Raw genomic sequence first — 20,552 nt, forward strand, 5'->3', positions numbered from 1 at the left:
TTGTCACAAGGACCTTGAAGCTCAGGAGGTCCAAAGCCACACCACAGAGAAGTATTAGAACTTGAGCCCAGGTCTGCTGACCAGGTCATAGAGCACTGAGACCCTTTCCCACTGTAGCCCAAAAGGGTGAAAATGGCCCCTCTAGGTGGTTCCAGAGGGAGCCTGGTCTAGCCCCCGACACCCTGATGGGCCGCCAGCGGCTGATAGGAACCTCTGGGGGACAACTGTGGCCCTGCAAGGCGCCACGCGCACTGGAGCCAGCCTCCCTACCGTCGTCCTGCTCCGTCTGCTCCTGTTCCGTGCTGGAGTACGTGCGCAGGAACTCGGCGAAGGCCCCGTCCTGGGCCAGCAGCTCCTGGTAGGAGCCCATCTCAGAGATCTTGCCGCCACTCATGACGATGATGACATCCACCTGAGGCAGGTAGCTGATCCCATGGGTGACCAGGAGCCGAGTCTATGGGAAACGTGACCGGCAGGTCAGCACACGCGTGTGAGAGGGAATCGCCCTGCACCTGGACAGCAGAGCTCCTGTCTGAAGGAGGAAGCACACCTGGCACAGTCTGTGGGTGCTTTCATTCGACACACGTGCCAGGACCTGAGGTGGGGGCAGCAGTAGCAGGGAAGCACTCAAAGAGCCCTGCGCCCGACCCCAGGGCAGGGGGTGGAAATGAAGGGCATGAGTAGAACACTGTGTTGTGTGCCAGAGGGTGACACACAGCACAAGGCAGGCTGGGGCATGGAGCGTGGGGGCGGTGTTGCAAGTTTAACAAGGGTGATGGGAAGGGGTATTTTTGAATAAAAATATGAAGGATAAAAGGAGAAAGGGAACTAGGCATGTGTGGACAAATAAAAAAATGACTCTGATGCAAAATAGTTTGCACATAATGGCTTCATTTTTTAAGTAACCACCACTTCCATGCCCCCAACCCCCCAAAACTCTTAAAATTTGTACTTGTGCCTTATATCTAATGATCTGAAAGTCTGGGAAGACGCTCATCAAACTATTCACATGAGTTGACAAACGTTTTTTTAAAGGGCCAGGTGGTAAATACTTTCAGCTTTACGGGCCCCCCTGTCACAGTGGCAGCGGCCAGCTCTGTGGCTGTGGTGTGAGGGCAGTCGCCCCCACACACAAACGAAGGGGCTGGCCGTGTTCCCATGAAGCTTCATCTATGGACACCGATATTTAAATTGACAGCATTTTCTGCATGTCACGAAATTATTATTTTTCTTCAGATGTTTTCTGACCGCTTAAAATGTAAAGACCATTCTTGGCTTGAGGGCTGTACTAAGAGAGCAGACCAGTCTGCTGGCCCTGGCCCTTGAGAGAGGAGCTGGTGCAGGGAAGGGGAGGGCCTTTTTGTTCTTGCTTTACACAGACCCTTTACAGTCTTTGACTTTGTTACCATGGGCATGTGTGGCTTTGATAACAATTGTTTTTAATATTTAATATATATAATGTTTGTGGTGTGTATGAGAACAGATCAAGTGGCAGGATGCTCACTATATATATGCATGACATGATAACCCTATCAAAAAAGTTTGTACACTCAGCAAAAAAACCCACAAAACTTGAAATACTAAAATCTCTCATCAGTCAGCAGATACATAATTGCTCTTGTTTTTCTTTTTTGTGTTTTTCTGAATCTGCTATATTTTTCCCATGGGCATGTATTATATTTTAATCAGTGAAAAAGAAAAGAAAGAACCAGTACTCCCACCTCCAAAAATAAAATAAAATAATAAAAGAGGACAGGAAACACTTCCTGTGGGGTCAAGGTATTGTGGCAATTTTCCTGCTGCAAACCTCTGTCCCTCGGCCCGCGGTCACTTCGGGAAGGATGGGAGAGCTGCTTGCTCGGCCACAGGGGACCTCAGGGTGGGATTTCCTTCTACAAAGCCACCCTCATTTTTAAATCAGGAAGAAGCGCCTTTTTTGGCCAAGTGGAGACAACGACTTCAAGTTAGTGCCAAGGACTTCCCCCTTAATGACAAGAGCGTGAAGGCCATCCTGGGAAGGCTTCCAAGGGAAACATTAGAAAAGTGTCCTGAAATCCAATTAAAAAAGAAAAGAAAAGAAAAACAGCCTGGGAAGTGCAGGACTCACTAAGGGGACACATTCCAACTTCACCAAAGCATGGAAGGGCCGGACCTCAGGCCCTGCCCCTTCCCCTAGTACCTTGTTCTTCAGCATCCCCTTGGGGCCAATCACATTTTCAAATATGTGTTTTCCCACGTGGGCATCCACCGCTGACAGGGGGTCATCAAAGAGGTAGACGTCAGAGTCACAGTATACAGCCCGGGCCAGGCTCACGCGCTGCTTCTGGCCCCCAGACAGGTTCACGCCCTGGGGAGACACACGGCAGAAGGTGGGTTTGCTGGGAAACCTCAAGCCATGCAGAGAGGGCAACCTGCTTGGGATGCACCAGACCCAGGCTGGAGCCCCTGCAGGGAGGCACCCTCCTCCTCCTATGCAGCAGCAAAGGCATAAAATTGCACCTGCATGGATGTGGGTTCAAGTTCCACACAGGATTTAGCCTCACCTGCAAAACAGGTGGAAGAGAAAACCTGAGGCTCCAGGAAGCGGCTGAGCAAAGACTCAGGACATAGAGGGTGGTAAGCAAAGGGGGGCTGGTGGCACTAAATAAGGCTGGCTACAGGAGAGGCTCCTGATCTCAGACTCTGATGGAAGGCACCAAAGGATGTGCTAATGATGTCATCACTGCTGTTATGGAGCAGAGTTACCCAGTGGAGCCCAGTCTGTGTCAGCCAATCACAGTCCAGTCACACACCCACACTAAACCACTGAGATTTTTTGTGATTGTTACACAGCAACAGCTGACTGTCGTAAGGGCCATGCTGAAGCCATACTGACCTTCTCACCAATCTCTGTCCGGTCCCCACTGGGCAGGATTTCCAGATCTGGGAGGAGGGCGCAGGCTTCTATCACAGCTTTATAATACCGTTCCTGTAGCTGGCGTCCAAAAAGGATGTTTTCCCGGAGAGAGTGATTCTGAATCCAGGCCTGCTGGGGGACGTAGGCCACTGAGCCCTAGATGGCAGAGGGAGAAGAAAGCGAGGGACAGGGACACAGACCTGGTTAACAAGACAGCAGTCAGCTCGCCCACATGCCAGAACGGCCCAGCTTCACCAGTGGCTCTCATCCCGCCCACTGTTTCAACAGGACAGAAACTGAGTCCCCAAGGACAACAAGTGCCAGAGACGAGATCAGAACCCCCACTGGCCAGTATCAGGAGTTCGGGAGTTGAAACCCTCGCTGGGGAGATTATAGTTATGTCTCTAGTAAATATTCACTGAATGCCTCCATTACTGAGTAAAACTCCTGACTCCCCAAAATGGGAAATTCCCGACATGATTTAAAAAATTAAACGCTAAGAGAAAAAAACATAGGAGACCTTTAAATAGTCCTTTTAAAAGAAAGACTTAGTTAGCAACATCAGGAAAGCATTTCTTGAGATAATTTCCTTGATGAAATTTAAGCAGGGACATCTATATCAAAATTGTCCATTTCAAAAGCTGTTGTGTCTTTATTTCCACATAATGTAAGGTGTCAAGTAGACCACGAGAAAAGGGCTGGCACTCCCTTACCAGGGCAAAATAACCAGTCACACATAAACCCGTAACCTCGTCAAACCAAATACTCAGCACACACTCAAATTCCAGATCCATCACTTTTGTATTTAAAGGCTTTTTTCCTTTAAACAGTGGTTCTCCACGAGGGGTAACTGTGCCCTCCAGGGGCCATCTGATAATGTCTAGAGACACTTTAAGTTGTTGCAACTGGAGGCTGATGCTGGGATCTAGTGGGTTAAGGCCAGGGATGCTGCTCACCATCCTACAGGACAAAGGACAGCCCCCAAAGGGGATCATCCAGCTCAAAATGTCAACAGTGCTGTGGTTGGGGAAATGCAGGGTTAATAGAATGCAATGTGGGTCCTGCCATGATTTGTCATTTTCTTCCATTAACCTAGCTCACGTTGCCCATGAATCTTACTTTATAACATGCACTTGAAAGCAATGACAGAACGTTTCCTAAAACAAGGTAGATGCTATTACTTTGGACCCAACTATGGTAATGTATACATTCTTCTAATGCATGTTAGGCTAAAGGTCATTGTATAATCAACAAAGAAAAGATTGTGCACCAAAATAAAAGCAATGGTATAAACCAGCATTCCCAAAAGCAGAGCCCAAGAGACAGCAGTTCTGGGGATGGGAAGAGCTGCTGCAGAGACAATGAAGGGGCGCAGGCAAATATGCCTGAGCTGTGCTGCCTTAACCCACGTTAAATAGGGTTTTTCCTCCTTGCAGGACTTCTCAGAGCCTCTACTTTAGTAGTGTTTATTCTAAGTCTCCAAGAGACAGGGAATCAGAGTATGCAGTATTTTCCAAACTTGTTTAAGTTGGGGGGAATCTTTATTTCCAAAACATCCTGCTGGATGAGTTTGCTGCAGAGCCCACTCCAGGTAACGCTGGTTTCAACAAAATATGGAGGGAAGTATTCCTGCGTCAGGAAAAGGCCTTCGTGGGGAATGAGCTGAATGCAAAACATGGCTCTTGATTTCTAAAGGGCTCATTTGCTCACTAAAGCAGCCTCTTAGGCTCTCTCTTGAAGAATATACCAGCATAGTTCAAAGTACTTTGTGTATTTAAAAGCAATAAAACCACAGTCTGTTTTAGTCCCATATTAAGAATTCAACGAACACTCGCAATTTAAACAGTTCCCTTAAAAAGAATTCTCTAACATCACATTCCAATGACATAAATCAAAAACTTAAGTTTTGTAACTTTTACAAAAAGAGATGTGCAGAGAGATCCATAGAGAGAACAAGCCAGAAAGACTCATGGACAGAGAGACCATGAGATGCACAGAGGGACAGAGATGGGGAGGGAATGGGAGACAGTGAGCAGGCCAGGGAACATTACTAAGTATTTACTGAGTGCACACTACATGCCTGGCGCTGTTCCAGGTGCTGGGATACAGCAGAAGATAAATGACACTTCTCTAGGATGGCACAGAAGAGCATAAAGAATGAGAGAGAAAAAGGAGAGAGGCCTCGCTGCTTTTGTTTCATGCTCAGGGACCACGATAAACACAGTGTTGCACTTGACCTTCCCCTCAGACCACCAGCCTCCCCCTTCCCCCTGTCCCCGCTCACCCGGCTGTCCTCCTACCTTGATAGCCACATGACCCTCCAGCTTGTCCATCTCGGCCAAGAGTGCTGAGAGCAGAGACGACTTCCCACAGCCCACCTGGCCCACCACGGCCACCAAGGAACCTTCTGGAATGGAGAAGGTGATGCTGAAAAGACACAACACACCATGTCTCAGTCATGCTCTCACCTGAATGAGGCTGGCGGGGCTGGTGCACTAGCCCCACCGGAGATGGATTTACCCCGAGTGGAGAGAGGGGCAGAAGGCAGGGCTGTCACGAGCCTCTGAGGTTTGAAAATTCCTCCTGCACTTCTGCTGCTGAGCTTAGTTCAGGGAAGTCTCGGAAGCCTTTCTGAACTTGAAAGTACAGATCACACCGTACCTGAAACAGTGTTCCTTCTCAGTTATGCCAATGCATCTGAGAAATCGGAGATAGCAGGAGAGTCCTGAGCTATCAGCTGCATGGAGGGGTATTAACTTTGCTTCCAGGCACAACACAGAGGGGCTCTGGGGGACAGAGGACCCCTCAAAATGGACTCTGAAGGAAGAGTGTGTGCCAGACACAGAAACTTGGGAACAGGTTAGGAAAAGGCCCACACTGTGAATCACAGGTGTGATCAGGGGTAGACACGTCACTGACACAAGACAGGGCAGGGACGCCAGGCCAGTCCCAAAGGCGGGTAGGTGGTGGCCAGGCCTGGGAGGATCTGAAGGACCACTCAAGGGTTTCAAGGGACCTGATATGGATGAATGTGGGTTTCAGAAACAGGTTTTTAGTGAAACTGCCCTTTGACAAATACTGGTAAGCAAAGCATAAGACAATACGCCGGTCGTTCTGCCAGTAAGATTGGCTGCCACGCGACACGTGTCAGACTTGTGACTCCACCCACCAGGGAAGAGCAGGCCTGTCCGGGACCCTGTGGGGTTTGCTTACATTGGCTGTGCTCTTCTACAGCCTCTATGATGATGTTTAACATATTAATGGAAACGGTGTTAGATTTTGCTGTCACTCACTGCTTAATTCTTGGGAACCTGCTACACAGTCACAGATTATTCTCTTGTTCCTGTCCGGTGAGGGGAATGGATTACAGGGCCCAGTAATGTAGGTCTTGCAATCATCCAGGTGAGACTGGAATATTTTTAGAGGCTGAGAAGAAAGTAAGTTTGGATGGAGAAAGATTTGGGGAGTCAAGATGGGTGAGGAAGACTGGAACAGGAAAGCCTTTGATTCTGGAAGAACAGAGGTAAGGATGAGGGCACAGATATTATTTAGTTGTGAAGTAGAATGAGAGAGAAAAGCTAGAGTTGAAGCAGGCAGGAGTGGAGTTAGACATAAGGAGGAACTTCCTGAACATGCAATTCCACCATTAATTTTCAAGGGAAATGTTATATAGATCCTTTTCCCTGGGGGAGTTTGTCCTCCATCCCCAGCCTCCTCCCCTCGATAAAATACAGCAGTACTTTGGCTACCCAAGAAGAGGGAATTTTTCAGGGGCATGGGGGACAAATTTGGCCTTTAAAAAGGATGCCCAGCACTGTGTTTTGGGAGTCCCTTAAGGAGGCCTAGAAGTCACTGAGCAAGACCTCTAGTCACAAGGAAATAAGCACTTGACAAGTTGCCTGGGGAGCAAGGTCAATTCCCTGGACATAGAGCACTTCATGGGAAAGGTACTAGGTGGGAGGTAGGTGAGAAAGACTGAGTAAGGCAGCTGGGGAACCCAGGAAAGGATGGAGAACAAGTCCATCCTGAGACCAAATCCCAGGGGACAAAAATTCCTGTCACAGACCCAAGCCTGCCTGCCACCACCAGCCACATCACAGCCTGGGACACAACTTGGCCAATTAGTGTGCTTGGTCTCTCCTGGCACAGTAATTGGCTCAGGAGGGGCACATGACTCAAACTGGGCCAATCAGAAGCAGGCAGGTCTCCCAACGCAGGAGGAGGTACACTTGGGGTTGATGGGGGCCATCTGACATCATGAGGGGAGAGGCCATCTGAGAGGGAAGCAGAATAAAGACAAGATGGAGAGAATCCTTATGGCACTGGGTCCCTGGATCACCCTGTACCTGAAAGTGGCCCTTCTAAGTTAGGCATACCACAAATCTCCCTTTGTTGCTGAAGGTTATTTGTGCAAGGTTTATGTCACCTACAATGAAAGGGAACCCTCTGTGCCAGGCACACTCTCATCTGCTTCTCACCAAAACCCAGGAAGGTGTGAATGCACCTATTTCCCAGATGGGTAACTGAAGCTCAGAAAGGCAAAGTGACTTATTCAAGGTCATGAAGCTGCAGTGTAGCTAGAATTTAAACCCACCTTTAACCAGAGCCCTGTGCTTCTCTACACGTCCTGGCTTACCCATTCAGTGTGGGAGGGTCGTTCCTGGCCCATGTGAAGGTGGCATTCTTCACAGTGATGCTGTTCGAGCTCCCGCCTGAAAAGCACCAGATGCGACACATCAGACATAGATAAAGTCATGGGACCAAGAGTGAGCATGAGGCTTACTTTTTTTCCCCCTAATCAAGCAAAGTTCAACCCTAGAGACTAGACACTTCCGGTAGGCATTTATCTCAGTTTCTAAAGAACACAATTAGCAATTTTGGAGATGGTCTCTGACCCAGAAAGCAAAGGAAAACCGCAAGAGGGCTCCGCCTTGAAAACCAGGAGGTTGCACCATCAGACATCCATCTCACAGAGGAGGGGGGACCCACGGGGTTACTCCACAGGGCTTCAGGGACCTCCCTCATTCTGTCTTGGGCAGGTTCTGGCAGCTCTGGCTAGGAGCACCAAGCAGAAGCCAAGGTCAATGGCCCTCCCCACACTCCCACGGCTCCTTCCTTTATGTTCAAAGCAAGACTCTCCCCAACTCCTGGATTCTAGGGCTGCCTCTTAACTCATCTCCCTGCATCCCCTCTCCTTCTCTGCCTTGATCCATGCTGCTCGCACGGCAGGTCTTTCTAAAGTGCCAGCCACAATCACCGAGGAAAAGCAGGCTGTGGAGCAGGAAGTGGGGTGCCGTGGCCTGGGGCAGGGTGTTGGAGACAAAGCCTGCACTGTGTGTGGCACCCCTGTGATCTCCTACCTCGGTCCTCACTGACTTCCCTCCCCTTACTGTCCTTTTACTCCCTGTCCCACACTTTAAAACAACACAGTTTTGACTCTATTATGAGCCATCTCAAAACCACCTAGAGATAAGATAGGGATGTTTTTCAGTGATCAAATGAAGAACAAAGTTCTCCCACACATCAAAGAAACAAAAACTTGGGGTGAGAGGAAGTTAACCTAAATTCGCCTTCTCCCTCACCACTCCCTCCACCCACCTTCCTGAAAACAGAGAACAAGGAAGAAAGTAGAAAGTGCTATTGAAGGAATTTAAGAAAAGCCACTTGAGTCTGACAAGCTAGTGAACCATAATACTTGGCCGGGGGCTGCCAAGGTGGCTGGCTCTGGCACCTGGAAATGTGGATAAACATCTCAGAAAGTCAAACTGCCTCGGAGACTGCCACCAGGGCAGGAAGAGGGGAGCTGAGGTCTCCAGGGACCAGGAGGCCCAGGGACTTTCCAAACTGACTCGTACAGTGAGCCATGAACAACTTCAGTAGCTCAAAACCTCCACTGCCTGCCCCAAGTTTTGGCCCTGTGTTATGCAGGGAAATTGAACCCTGGGTAGATGGCACTGTTCCTGCATCCTTTTGTGGGGACGGAGACCACGGTCCTCTGGACAGCGAGACTGGATGAACACAGGCCAGGGGAATCAGGAGGAAGATTTCCAGCATCCAATAAGCAGTGGTTCTCAAGTGGGGGTGACTTTGCTCCCCAAGGGATATAATGTCCAGAGACATTTTTGGTTGTGAAAATTGGGGTGTGGGCTACTAGCATCTAGTGGGTAGAGGCCAGGGATGCTGCTCAACATCCTATAATCACCCCGGAGCAAAGAATGACCCACCAGAACATTAGTGTGCCAAGACCGAGTAAAAAATGCCGCAGCTCACTTCTCACTCACACTAGAGGAGGAGGGCACACCACCATTCCTGGTTTAGCAGGCACTGTGCTAGGTGTTTTACACACCACTGAAGAAACCTGACAACCTCCAAGGTGCCAAGCACTGCTCACACATTATAACCAATATGTACACACATTCACTCCTCTGACTATATTTATTAGGCTCTGGAGCCAGACTGCGTGGGTTCAAGTCCCTTTACAGCCACTTCCTAGCTGGAGAGCTATAGGAGAGTAACTTAACTTCTCTGTGTCTAACTCTCCTCATCTGCAAAACAGGATTGATGATAATGGGGATTAACCTCATAGGGCTGTGATGAACAGTAAATAAGGCAATATACAAAGTCCTTAGAACAATGCTGGGCACACAGTAGGTGCTCAATAAATCTCAGTGGATAAGAGCACAGGTTCTACTGACCAGCTATTCATGTGGATCCCAACTCTAGTTCTTACTAGCTGTGCAATCTCGGGCAAGTTACCGAGGCCAGTTTCCTCATCTATAAAATGGGAGTTTCCAAGCCCCTCTCTGTGTGCCTCAGGAAGCAGCTACATCAATGTCCTTAGAACAAACACCCATGGGGGAGTGGCACTGACATGAAAGTGGAAGCGGCTGTTAGTGCTGTTAAAGTAGATTAAGTGCCTGGAGATACAGCCATGGATCAGATCCTTGGTCAGGGGCATTGACTGGGAAGGACAAATTAATAAGCTGCAAAATAAACAAACCTACCAATAAAATCCATATACCCCCCCCTCATCAAAGAAAAGCACCCTCATTCCCATTCTCCAGATGGGGAAACTCAGGCTTAGAGCAGTGAAGTGACCTGCCCCAGCACACACCACTAATGGGTGTTGGAGGCTGATCAGTCTCCAACATCCTAGTTCTGTCTGTGTGCCTGCCCAGAATGGAATCAAAGTCCAGGTCCCTTGGGAACTGACCTTCAGGGGGAGACCGCACCCAGTGGCTGCCTCTAAGCAAGAAAGCAGAAGTGCAATTTCACCCTCCTGGGAGGGGCAAGATAAGGCCCTAGGATCCACCCCACTCTGCAGAGATCCTGCTCCCTGCGGCCTGGCAGAGAAGCTGCTGGGAAGAGCCAAACAGAGGACAGCCTTGGTGGCAGGGCGGCCATCCTGGCACAGAGGGACCAAACACACACACCGTCTTTCATGGGCCGTCGCTCAATGCTGTCGGGCTCCAGCTCCTCGTGGGACAGAAAGACCCTGAGGCGTTTGAGGGAGACACTCGCCTACACAGGAAGCAATCACAGGGTGCAGTTATTTTTAAAAGCATTTTTGCAAAACAGACCCAAGGCTAATAATGCGGTGGCTTCCCCTGGGTGCAGAGGGGCCCACATGCCCCCCATTTCTGAAGGCTCTGAGTTTCCTACAACCAGTGCGTGTCTTAGAATAAAAAGTAAGACAGGTTTTGGTTCTTGTTTCTTTTCCTTTAAAAACCCACAACAGTATTAAAAAGGACTGTGCTAGATGCAAAGGGAATTAAGAACCATAAAAACCAAAAGCAATAATCCCCTTTAAGGCACAAATTTGCAGCTAGGAGATAAGCAAGTCCTGGAGACAGAGTGCACAGCACAGTTAGTGCTCGGAGTCAACCATAATGGATTATAAATTCAAAGTTGCTAAGAGACTAGATCTCAGTTGCTCCCATCACAAAAGGGACGTGGTAAGTACAGGGCGTGATGGAGGTGTTGGCTGACACTGCAGAGGCTGCCGTGCTACAATACATCAGCGCGCTAAATGTGCACAATGCAACGTGTTAAATACATCCCAATAAAAATAAATTTTAAAAAAAACCAGGTTCAGAGTCAAACAGCCCAACAGTAAAAACATTAATGAGACAATCCAGAACATATTAATATGGACTGCATATTATTTTAAGAAATTACTCTTTTGTTAGGCATGAAAATGGTCTTATAATTATTTAAGAAGAAATGTACACTGAAGTATTTGCATGAAAGGTCAAGAGGTCTTGGATTTGCTTAAAAAATTTCAGCAAGGAAAAAAAATGAAGGGAGGGAAGAACCAGTGAGGGAGGAAGGTAGAAAAAGGACTGGATGCAGCATGTGCGACAGAATGTTGAATCCGAGTGTCAGGTACACAAAGTTCACTACACTAGTCCCTACTTCAGTGTAAATTGGAAATATTTCATAATAAAAAGGGGTTTGATTTGCTTGTTGTTTTTTTTAGATAAAGCCTACAACCAGAGTTAGACAACCAAATATTGAGGCTGATTCATCTGTGTGGCTGAAAACGGGGTTGTCAACATGAATATGTGCAACGAAAGGGAGAAGAGTGTGAAAAGTACCACTGGCAGGAAGTGGTAGAAGTTCAAATGGTGCAAAAGTGCGGCGGAGCAGTTTCCTTTCCCTGTGGGTTCACTGCATGAGTTTTAGGAACTCTAGGGGGTCTCAGTCAAGGCCTATTAATAGTTGGCAAAATCAACTTACTGGGTTAAGAGATGCATTTTTGAAAAGATAGAATAGGGCACAGGGCAGGGCAGAACAGAGCAGATTGGAATGGAATAAAATATTTCAGGAAGAATCTTACAGAGCATGGGAAAGCCTGGTTGCATTAAACTTTTGTTTCATATGCCTACGTGTGAGTTCCCTGTCAAGAAGTAAAACGTATTTCTTTCTTTGGGCCACGACCAAAAGGCATAAAAGCCACGGGTCCAGGCCTCGCTGCACCCATGGGCACAGCAGGACAGGAAATGCAGAGGGAGCCACCTCGAGGGGGATTGTTAAGCCCCCCTTTTGTTTTGCTCCCCCAGAGAACCCTCCCTGAAGTCCCCCAGCCTCGCCTGTACCTGCACGATGCTGCTGATGACCATGGGGAGAATGTTCAGGGGAAAACGGAGGATGTTGAACAAGGCCAAGGACACAAAGGCTTTCTGGGCATCCAGGACGTTGTGCTCGCCGGTGGTCACGTAAACCGCGAATGTACACAGGGCCACCTGGAAGCAGAATGCCCATCACTGACTGTGTCCTGGAGTCAGAGTCAGAATCTAGGAGCAGTTACACGCCCCCAGCCATGGGTTCAGGCCTTCCCCATGGCAGGTGCGATCGCATGGGGCTGGAGGCAGCAGAAAACGCCCAAGGCAACGTCTAGCACACGACAGGCACTCACCAAACACTCAGAGAATGAAGAGAATAAATGAATGACTGGGAGCCAAAATTACCATCCTCTCCCACCCACTTCCTCCGAGGCATGAGGGATTCCTCAAAACACGGAAGTATAATCACACCTCCAGGCCTTTGCGTTTGCAGTGTCCTTTGCCTAAAACAACCTTCCCATCCAGGAGGTTGGCTGGGTTACTGTGCCTTACCTGCCCCTCCACCTGAAACAGCCCTGCCATTGCTCCCCATCCTCCTATCCTGGTTTATTGTCTTTCACAGCATCCACCCCCACCTCTTACTGTCCTATTATATGTATTAGCTGTCTGGCTCCCACACTGAAATGTAAAACCCCACAAAGGCAGGGACTCTGTCCTGCATACACAGCACAGCTGCATCATTGGTGCCTCAAACAGACCCTGAGACCCAGGAACACTGAATAAGACCTCAGTCAAGTTACCTCCTCTCCCTGTGCCTCAGCTGTCTCATCTGTGAAACAGGGGTAAAGACGGAGAATTAATGTCAATGTTTAAAGTTCCTGCCAGCTTATAAAGTTTTGTGTAATTTTATACCCCCAGGACAGAAAACCTTACTTAAATAAAAAGAAGGAAAAGAAAATAGCCACTAGCCACTCCCTTCCCCACAAAGTCAGACCTGCCTTAAGCCTTGTGATTTTAATGCCTTGCTTAAGTTCCTGGGATTTACTTCCCAGGCAACCAGGTTTGGGCTCATTGTAGAGACAGGAGCATGCCACTTCCCTCACCAGGAGGAATGAGGGAAGCCCTGAATGATCCAGGGCCCGGCTGCTTGATGTAGAGGGGAGGGAAAAGATCAGTGGGTGAATTTCTGTGCCTCGCCCTCACTGCCGGGGACAGAGCAGTGCCAGGTGTCACCAGGGGTGGGAAACCACAGGCATCCCACAAGGTCGTCTGGTACCTGCTACCAGAAGCATTCTGGGAAACCTTGGACCTGGCCAATGAACAAAAGCTCCCAGCCCCACGCTAGCCCCAGACTCCCAGAGCCGCTGGGGTCAGGGGACATAACTGGGCCCAGGGCAGAGAGCTGGAAGTCAGGAGATTCAAGTTGAAGCCTCTGGTGTGTCTGTGGTTCAGTATATTTTCAGGGTCTCAGCTGCCTCATTTCTCTGCTACCCATTAGAAGATTGTAAAGCTTAAAAATTAAAACCATAAGTTTGGCCACGTATCAGCTGGGTGTGCCACCCGACTCCTCCAAGCGAGCCTCCCTCTAGAAAGCAGGGATCCTGATACCCTCTGCAGAGCTGCTGTGGCGGGAAGTCGGGCACTTAGGTGGAGTGCTTAGCACAGTGCCCAGGGCACAGCAAAACGCAGCATGTGTATGGCAGCTGTTTTTATTTGTTACAGGACTCAGCCCAAACCCCTTGGACTGTTCTCCCAGAGAGTCTATAAACCAGTCCCAAGAGCAAGGCCCTGGGGAGCCAAGCTGGTTCCTGCTCTGTCTCCGACACTAACAAGCTGGGTGACCCTGTGGCAAGGCACAGCCATGTGCCCGGCTCCATGACCGGGAGGGGGGTCAGGCACTCAAAAAGCCACCGACACCTGCTCCCTGGGAGGCCTGCACACCCTGGCTCCCCTCTTCCAGGCAGCAACCTCTTGTCCGAAGGTGCTCTTCACTCGAAACTCCCCAAGTACATCACACAAGGGAATAGCATTTGGCCATAAAAAGGAATGAAGCAGTGACACGCACAGTGTGAAGGACCCTGAAACAAGGTATTTCTGTTTCCACGGAGACAGAAAGTGGAGTAGTGGGTGCTGGGGCTGGGGCGTCGGGGGAATGGGGAGCGACTGCCAATGAGGGTTTCTCTCTGAAGCGATGGAAGTGTTCTGGAGTCAGATAGTGGTGGCAGTTGCGCAACCTTGTGAATATACTAAACAGCGCTGCATTTTACACTTAAAAATGGTGAATTACACTGCAATAAAAATAAATAATTTTTTAAAAACCCACTTCACCAAAGTCAGTGTGTTTTGCTTACTGTAGCAGCTAGGCCCCAGGGCCCGCACTGTGCGGCCTCCTCTCCTACCATTCTCCCACTCGCTCCCTCTGTTCCAGCCCCACTGGCCTCCACAGTCATTTCTGCTCTGGGGCAGGCAGAGCCCAGCCTCAGGGCCTTTCCACTCACTCTTTCCTCCCCCCGGCAGGCCCCTCACCTCCATCAGGTAAAGACTCGAGTGTTGCCTTCTCAGTGAGGTCTTCGGTCGTCCTAGGGAAAACTGTAAAATGGATGCCCTCCCCATAGCTCTAACCTGAAACTTTTTTCCCCACAGCACCTACGACAGTTTGGCACACTCTATGATGTATTTATTATGCCTATTGTTTGCCATCTGTCTCTCCCAGTTAGAATGAATGAACACTCCATGAGGGCAGGGAACTCTGTGGTGTTCACTGCTCTATCATGGGTGCCTGGGACAGCGCCTGGACCAGGGCGGGTACTTAGGTAATGTGGGTGGGTGGGTAGGTGGATGGACCTGCCTGAAGGCAGGAGGGCCCACACTCAGATGTATCTCTTCAGCAGTGGAGAAAACCAGGCCTCAAGCATCTCACCACCAGAACACGCCAGCTCCCTTGGCCCACTGACGGGGCCTGCCAGCAGCACAGGGCACAAGCAGAGAGGGAGCAACACCACGTAGTCCCTGTCAGACCCACAGACCTGGCTTCTCCAGGAAGCAGGGGTCATTCATTCATCCGTCAGTTACTAACTGAGCACCTACTGTGTGTCAGGCACTGTGTGCTCTGAGGTGAGGCAAAAGGAGATCCTGATGTTATCGGCACCCTGAGTTCTTGTGATTTCTCAGGATGGAAATCAAGAGATCACCAGAAACCGACATACTGCCTGGTGCACTGGCCAGGAACCAAACCCAGGAGGCAGGCAAGAATCCTACCACTGAACCACCCTGGGTTCTTGGAAACTCCTGAGATAGAAATCAAGAGAGTTCCCAATAAAGTAGTACTTAGGTGAGAGGTTTATTATATATAGTTTGTGCACCAAGGGAGATAGCATCTAAAGGGAAAAAGAAATGTTGCTCTCTGAACAAAAGCTAGGGAACAATTTTAGATAAGCTGAGGCAGGAAAGATGACATCAAAGTGTGATATCTAAATATGTAGAGGTGGGAACTCTTTGGTGTTTGCGTGGTTAACTACATGCTTCTTCATGAATCACATGTCTCATTAGCATATTAAATCTCCACCCAGGGGGGTGTTTTTTAGTATTTAAATAAGGGAAGTTCACCAAAAGGACAGTCTATGTTGCTAGCACGCATGCATGAGTGACCACCAAAATAAATCGTGTAGATAGCAATGTCCTTCAGTCTAGCTGCTAACTGGCTGTAAGAAGGAAAGCTTTGAGGTAATTAATGGGTCCCTGGCTTCCTGCCAGCTGGACCCAGGGAGTAGCCTGCCTATCTCACTGAGACTCACAGCCTAGTAGGAAATAGGTACTAGCCAGGTTCTCTCTATCAGGGGGTTCTCTCCCTAGAAGTGTGTGAAGGTGACTGGGTAGCAGGTGGTAGGGAGCTAGGGTTGGCTACCATGCTGTAATGGGTGAGAGTAAAGAATGAGAGAAATCCTTCACAAACAACAAAGAACTGTCTCACTCTAAGTGCTAACAGTGCCACCACTGAGAACTACAGCAAATGACTGAACTATCGACACCAGCCCAACCCCTAAAATAACCTGACATCTCTTTGTGTGGACATCTGTTCTTTCTACCTGCCCAGCATCAATTCCGCTGGTGCTGGTAAGAACATCTCAATTTTTCTTTGGGGAAATGAACCTCCCCCAATCTCAGTCTATGAGCTTCAGCCACAGATGAATGGCCCATACTCCACCCCAAACTCATGACCAGGCAGGGTCAATCCAAGCTTCCTGTCTCCCTGGCTTTAGGGATTCAGGATAAGCGTGTAGCCAAGTAGAATCAACAAGACTCAATCTCACAGCTTTGTAGGAACTGACAGAGAAAGGAGGATTCTCTCCTTATAGGAGGTAACAGGACCAACTGTAACTGCACGGTGAGCACATGTCTGACAAAACCAAAAACCAAGAAGAAAGCAGAGCTAAGAGATGGATACAGATCATTGGAGCACCTAGATGCAGCCATGCCTGAGACCCTCACCACACTTAAAACAGCACTTTCCTAGACTTTTCAGTTTTTTAACTTGAAAATCTCTCTTTTTATTTCACTCTAGTCAATCTGAATTAGGTTTCTGCCTCTTGCAAAGAGTTCCTGACTAATAGTTTCCTCAAATATTTCATTCATTCACTTATTCAATCATTCCTCTACCTACACTTACAGAGTGTGCACCATTTGCCAAGTCCCCTGTGTTCTAGGGATACAAGAAAAAAAACACGATGTCCATGTATGATCTGATCAGTGGAGAATTACAACAGATAACTACCATCTGTAATGGTAATTATCTAATGAAGGGAGATACAAGGTAAGTAGAAGGTAAGAAGTGCACAAATCTTCCAAGGCAGAAAATGTTAAATATTGCTGGCTGCCTAGAGATGTTATTTTAAGGAAAGTGCATTAAGTGGACATGATAAATGCCAGGCTCTGTACTCCAGAAAAACAGTCCCATCAATCCCACTATATGGCATCCCCGCTCCTGTCTGACCTCCCCAGGCCTCTGTCTTCCATCACACCTACCCGTGGGTAAACACCTCATCATCCTTGAAGCACAGGAATTCACCAGTGAATGTGCAAACACCTTCCAAGGAAACTGAGGGCTACATATTTTATCCTAATGTAGTCAGAGGTTTCGGTGTCTCAGCCATGGCCCAGGGCCCAGCTGACACCCAGGCTCATCTGTTTCATGCCCAACAGCTCAACAAACTCCATCACCCACCCCAAAACTGAGCGGCAGATTCAAGGTCAAGCCAGTCCCACGCTTAAGCATCTCTTGCTGCAGCTCCCTATAGAGACCAGGGCAGGAGATGGTAAATGAAGAGTCAGCACGTTCAGGCGACAAGCTGGAAACTCAGTCTGGTCAGAGGATCTAATGTGCAGGGGAAAGGGTTATGGGAAAAGGACCCCCTGTCCTAAGAGCACACAAACCACAGACTAAAACCTGATGCTTGCTCCCTCTGACTGACGATCCTTTCCTATTAAAAAAAAGTAATTCAAACACCTTGGATTTCTGAATGATTGCTATGACTTGTATAAAAGTAACTAAAAGAGATATATAAGTTTAATGACATTACTTGGGCATAGTCACTGTTATGCTATATATGTAGGCTTTCTCTGTAAATACACAGAAGCAGCCAGGCTGGGGGACAGGGTGCACATTTCCATGTCCGGAGACTATTTTGTCCCAAGGTGGAGGGACAGGCACCACTTGGCATCGAGAGGACAGAGGTCAGGAGTGTTGCTAAGCACTGTACAATGCAGAGGACAGCCCCCACACCAAACAGACAAAGAATGATCAGGTCCCAAGTGTCAACAGCACGGAGGTCGCAAAACCCTGCTGCAAGTCCTTTAGGACAGCTTTAACTATTTTTACCATGGCAATGCATGGCTGTTTTTAAAACAAAATGTATCACATATACAAAATACAATTACTAGTTACAAACATGTAAAGACTATTTAACAACTTAAAGAAAAACCACCCTGGCTGGTGTGGCTCAGTGGATTGAGTGCCAGCCTGCGGACCACAGGGTTGCTGGCTTGGTTCCCGGTCAGGGCTAGGGGTGCAAGAGTGGCAACTGATCAATGTTTCTCTCTCTCTCTTCCTCCTTTCCCCTCTAAAAATAAATAAATATTTTTTAAAAAATAAAAATAATGAAATGAACATGCTATATAATTATCATCCAGTGTTATATTGCTTTTACTTTTAAAACTCAAAGAGGGGTGTCAAGTACACCTCGGGACGGTCGGGGAGACTGGAGTGTGAACAGAATGAGACAGCAGAACCTCCTAACCCAGAATGCTGGAGTGTTTGAGCTAGAAGGGGGGGTCTTAGGAACACAGAGTCCCAGAAGAGCAAAGAGATGTCAAGTCTCTTCTCGCGCCAACTCCAGGCAGTTGACACTGGTCACCTGGAGTGCTGCTCAAACAGAACTTGGTGGGAGGGAACACCCCAGCTGACTGTGAATGTCTGGTATGGGCGGGGGACGTGGGGCAGGGCAGGGCAGGGCCCTGTATGTGACATCTCTGCAGCCTAACCCCTTCATATGTGAAAACCCAGAGGCAGGGAGGCAGGGATGCAGGATGACTGGCTTCGGGTCCTGATGTGAGTGGGCAGCAGAATTCAGCCGCTGTCCTGACTCTCAGAAGAACATTCCATTCCAGGCTCAGCATCCTATGGCCTGTGGTCCACATCTGTTGTCTGGCCCTTGAGCTTAGAATGGCTTTTACATTTTTAAATTATTTTTTAAATCAAAATAATAATACTTTATGATGCAAAAATTATATGAATTCAGTGTCTATAAATAAATTTTTATGGGAACACAACCACAACCATTCATTTATGTATTATCTGTGGCTACACTAAGTAGTTGTGATAGAGACCATATGGCTCAGAACACCTACAACACTTACTAGCTGGTCCTGCACAAAAAGTCTGCTTACTCCTACTTTTTCTCATTGTTTCTCAAACTGCCTGAGGGGAGGCTGCTAAAATTCAGATTCTGTTTCACCTGGTCTGGGGTGAGGCCTGAGGGTATGCATTTCTAATGTGCAAGCAGGTAATACCACTCTGGTTGTGAGCCACACTGAAGAGTGGGGATTTACTCCAATGGTTCCCAAAGTGTGTACCCCAAACCAACAGCATCAGTAGCACCTGGGAACATGCTAGAACTACTAACACTCAGGCCCTACCCAGACCTACTGGACCTGAAACTGTGGGTGGGGCCCAAGGAGCTGTGCCTGAGCAAGCTCCCCAGCGGATCCCAATAGCCCCTCAAGTGTGGGCATTGCTGCTTCTCCCCACACTGCCTAGCCGGAGGGTTCCAACTCTGAGGACAGTAAGCTGAGCCTAATAAAATCCAGTGTCAGAATGAATACACTTCGACAAACACTGAAAACACAGGCGCCCTAGCTGGTGCGGCTCAGTGGATTGAGCGCTGGCTTGCCAACCGAAAGGTCACTGGTTCAATTCCCGGTCAGGGAAAATGCCTGGGCTGTGGACCAGGTCCCCAGTTAGGGGCCTGAGAGAGGCAACTGATCGATGTTTCTCTCCTTCACATTCTCCTTCCCCTCCCCTCTAAAAAAATAAATAAAATCTTAAAAAAAAAAAAGGCAGGAGCTTCCCTAAACATTCCACCTGCAATTCAGCTGTGGTGAAGTAAATGTTAGTCTAAAAGAAACTTATGAAAATGTGAGCTTTTAGTTCATAGAACTTCCCATAAGAATATATATTTGCTGATATAACTAAGTAATAATCATTATTAGCGCAACATTTTAAGGCATAGTTAGAACACCAAGACAGAAGGGAAAACACAAATATGGGCACCATCTGAAATCATCCTTAACCATTCTTAGCTATCAACTGTGCGTGGTCCATCTCCACACTGCCTCTTGGTCTGGGACCATCTTTGTAAAACAGTGGCTTGCACTGCCGTCTTTAAAGTTTTCAAAACCAGCCAGCCTGGAAGAGACCCACTAAACTACCCCAGACCATGCATACTGGAACATTCGCTGCAGCATGGGTCATAAGAGCAGAGAGTGAGAACCACCCTAAAGAGCCGGGGCTAGGAGACAGGCAAGCCAGCTGTGGCGCACCTACACACTGCACAGGCACTCGCTGACATGGACAAGGCGGGTCCGAGCAGGAACCGAGGTTATACAGTTAAGTCCAAAAAGGTCTAGAACACTAGAGTATGACTCCACTTCAATATATTAAAACTATTCTTTAAATATCCAAATACATAAATATTTTTTTCTGAAAAGATACATGAAATCGTCACTTTAGAGGAGAGGGACAGATGGGAGGAAAGAACTTATTTTTCATTTTATAACTTTCTGTATGGTTTGAATTTTTTTTTTACAATCAATGACAAATATTTGTTGGGTGCCAACTTGCACTATTTTAGGCACTGAGGATAGAGCAGTGAACAGAAAAGACAAAATCCCTGCCTTCCTGGAGCTGACACTCCAGTGGGGACACAATAAATGAAACAGTAAGTAAATTTTGGAGTGTGTTTGGCATTGCCACTCAAAGTGTGGTGCACAGGTCACAGCCAACACAAGTTTGTGGCCAGTCAGCAACAGGGAAGGAC

General features: G+C 48.1%; 1 protein-coding gene across 3 annotated transcripts in view; it reads right to left on the bottom strand.

Annotated features, from left to right (window-relative positions):
- ABCC1 (ATP binding cassette subfamily C member 1) overlaps positions 1-20,552 on the bottom strand; it is a 135,568-nt gene that overhangs the window by 34,088 nt on the left and 80,928 nt on the right. For all 3 annotated transcript variants that reach the window (XM_036020890.1, XM_028511155.2, XM_036020888.1), the window contains 7 exons: positions 11,995-12,141; positions 10,330-10,417; positions 7,533-7,608; positions 5,197-5,323; positions 2,876-3,052; positions 2,180-2,347; positions 271-454 (listed from right to left, as the gene is read on the bottom strand). In XM_036020890.1, the coding sequence (XP_035876783.1) occupies positions 271-454; positions 2,180-2,347; positions 2,876-3,052; positions 5,197-5,323; positions 7,533-7,608; positions 10,330-10,417; positions 11,995-12,141 (967 nt within the window). The remainder of the gene's footprint in view (positions 1-270; positions 455-2,179; positions 2,348-2,875; positions 3,053-5,196; positions 5,324-7,532; positions 7,609-10,329; positions 10,418-11,994; positions 12,142-20,552) is intronic.

This window comes from Phyllostomus discolor, chromosome 3, assembly GCF_004126475.2.
Source record: "Phyllostomus discolor isolate MPI-MPIP mPhyDis1 chromosome 3, mPhyDis1.pri.v3, whole genome shotgun sequence".
Classification (NCBI taxonomy): Eukaryota; Metazoa; Chordata; class Mammalia; order Chiroptera; family Phyllostomidae; genus Phyllostomus; species Phyllostomus discolor.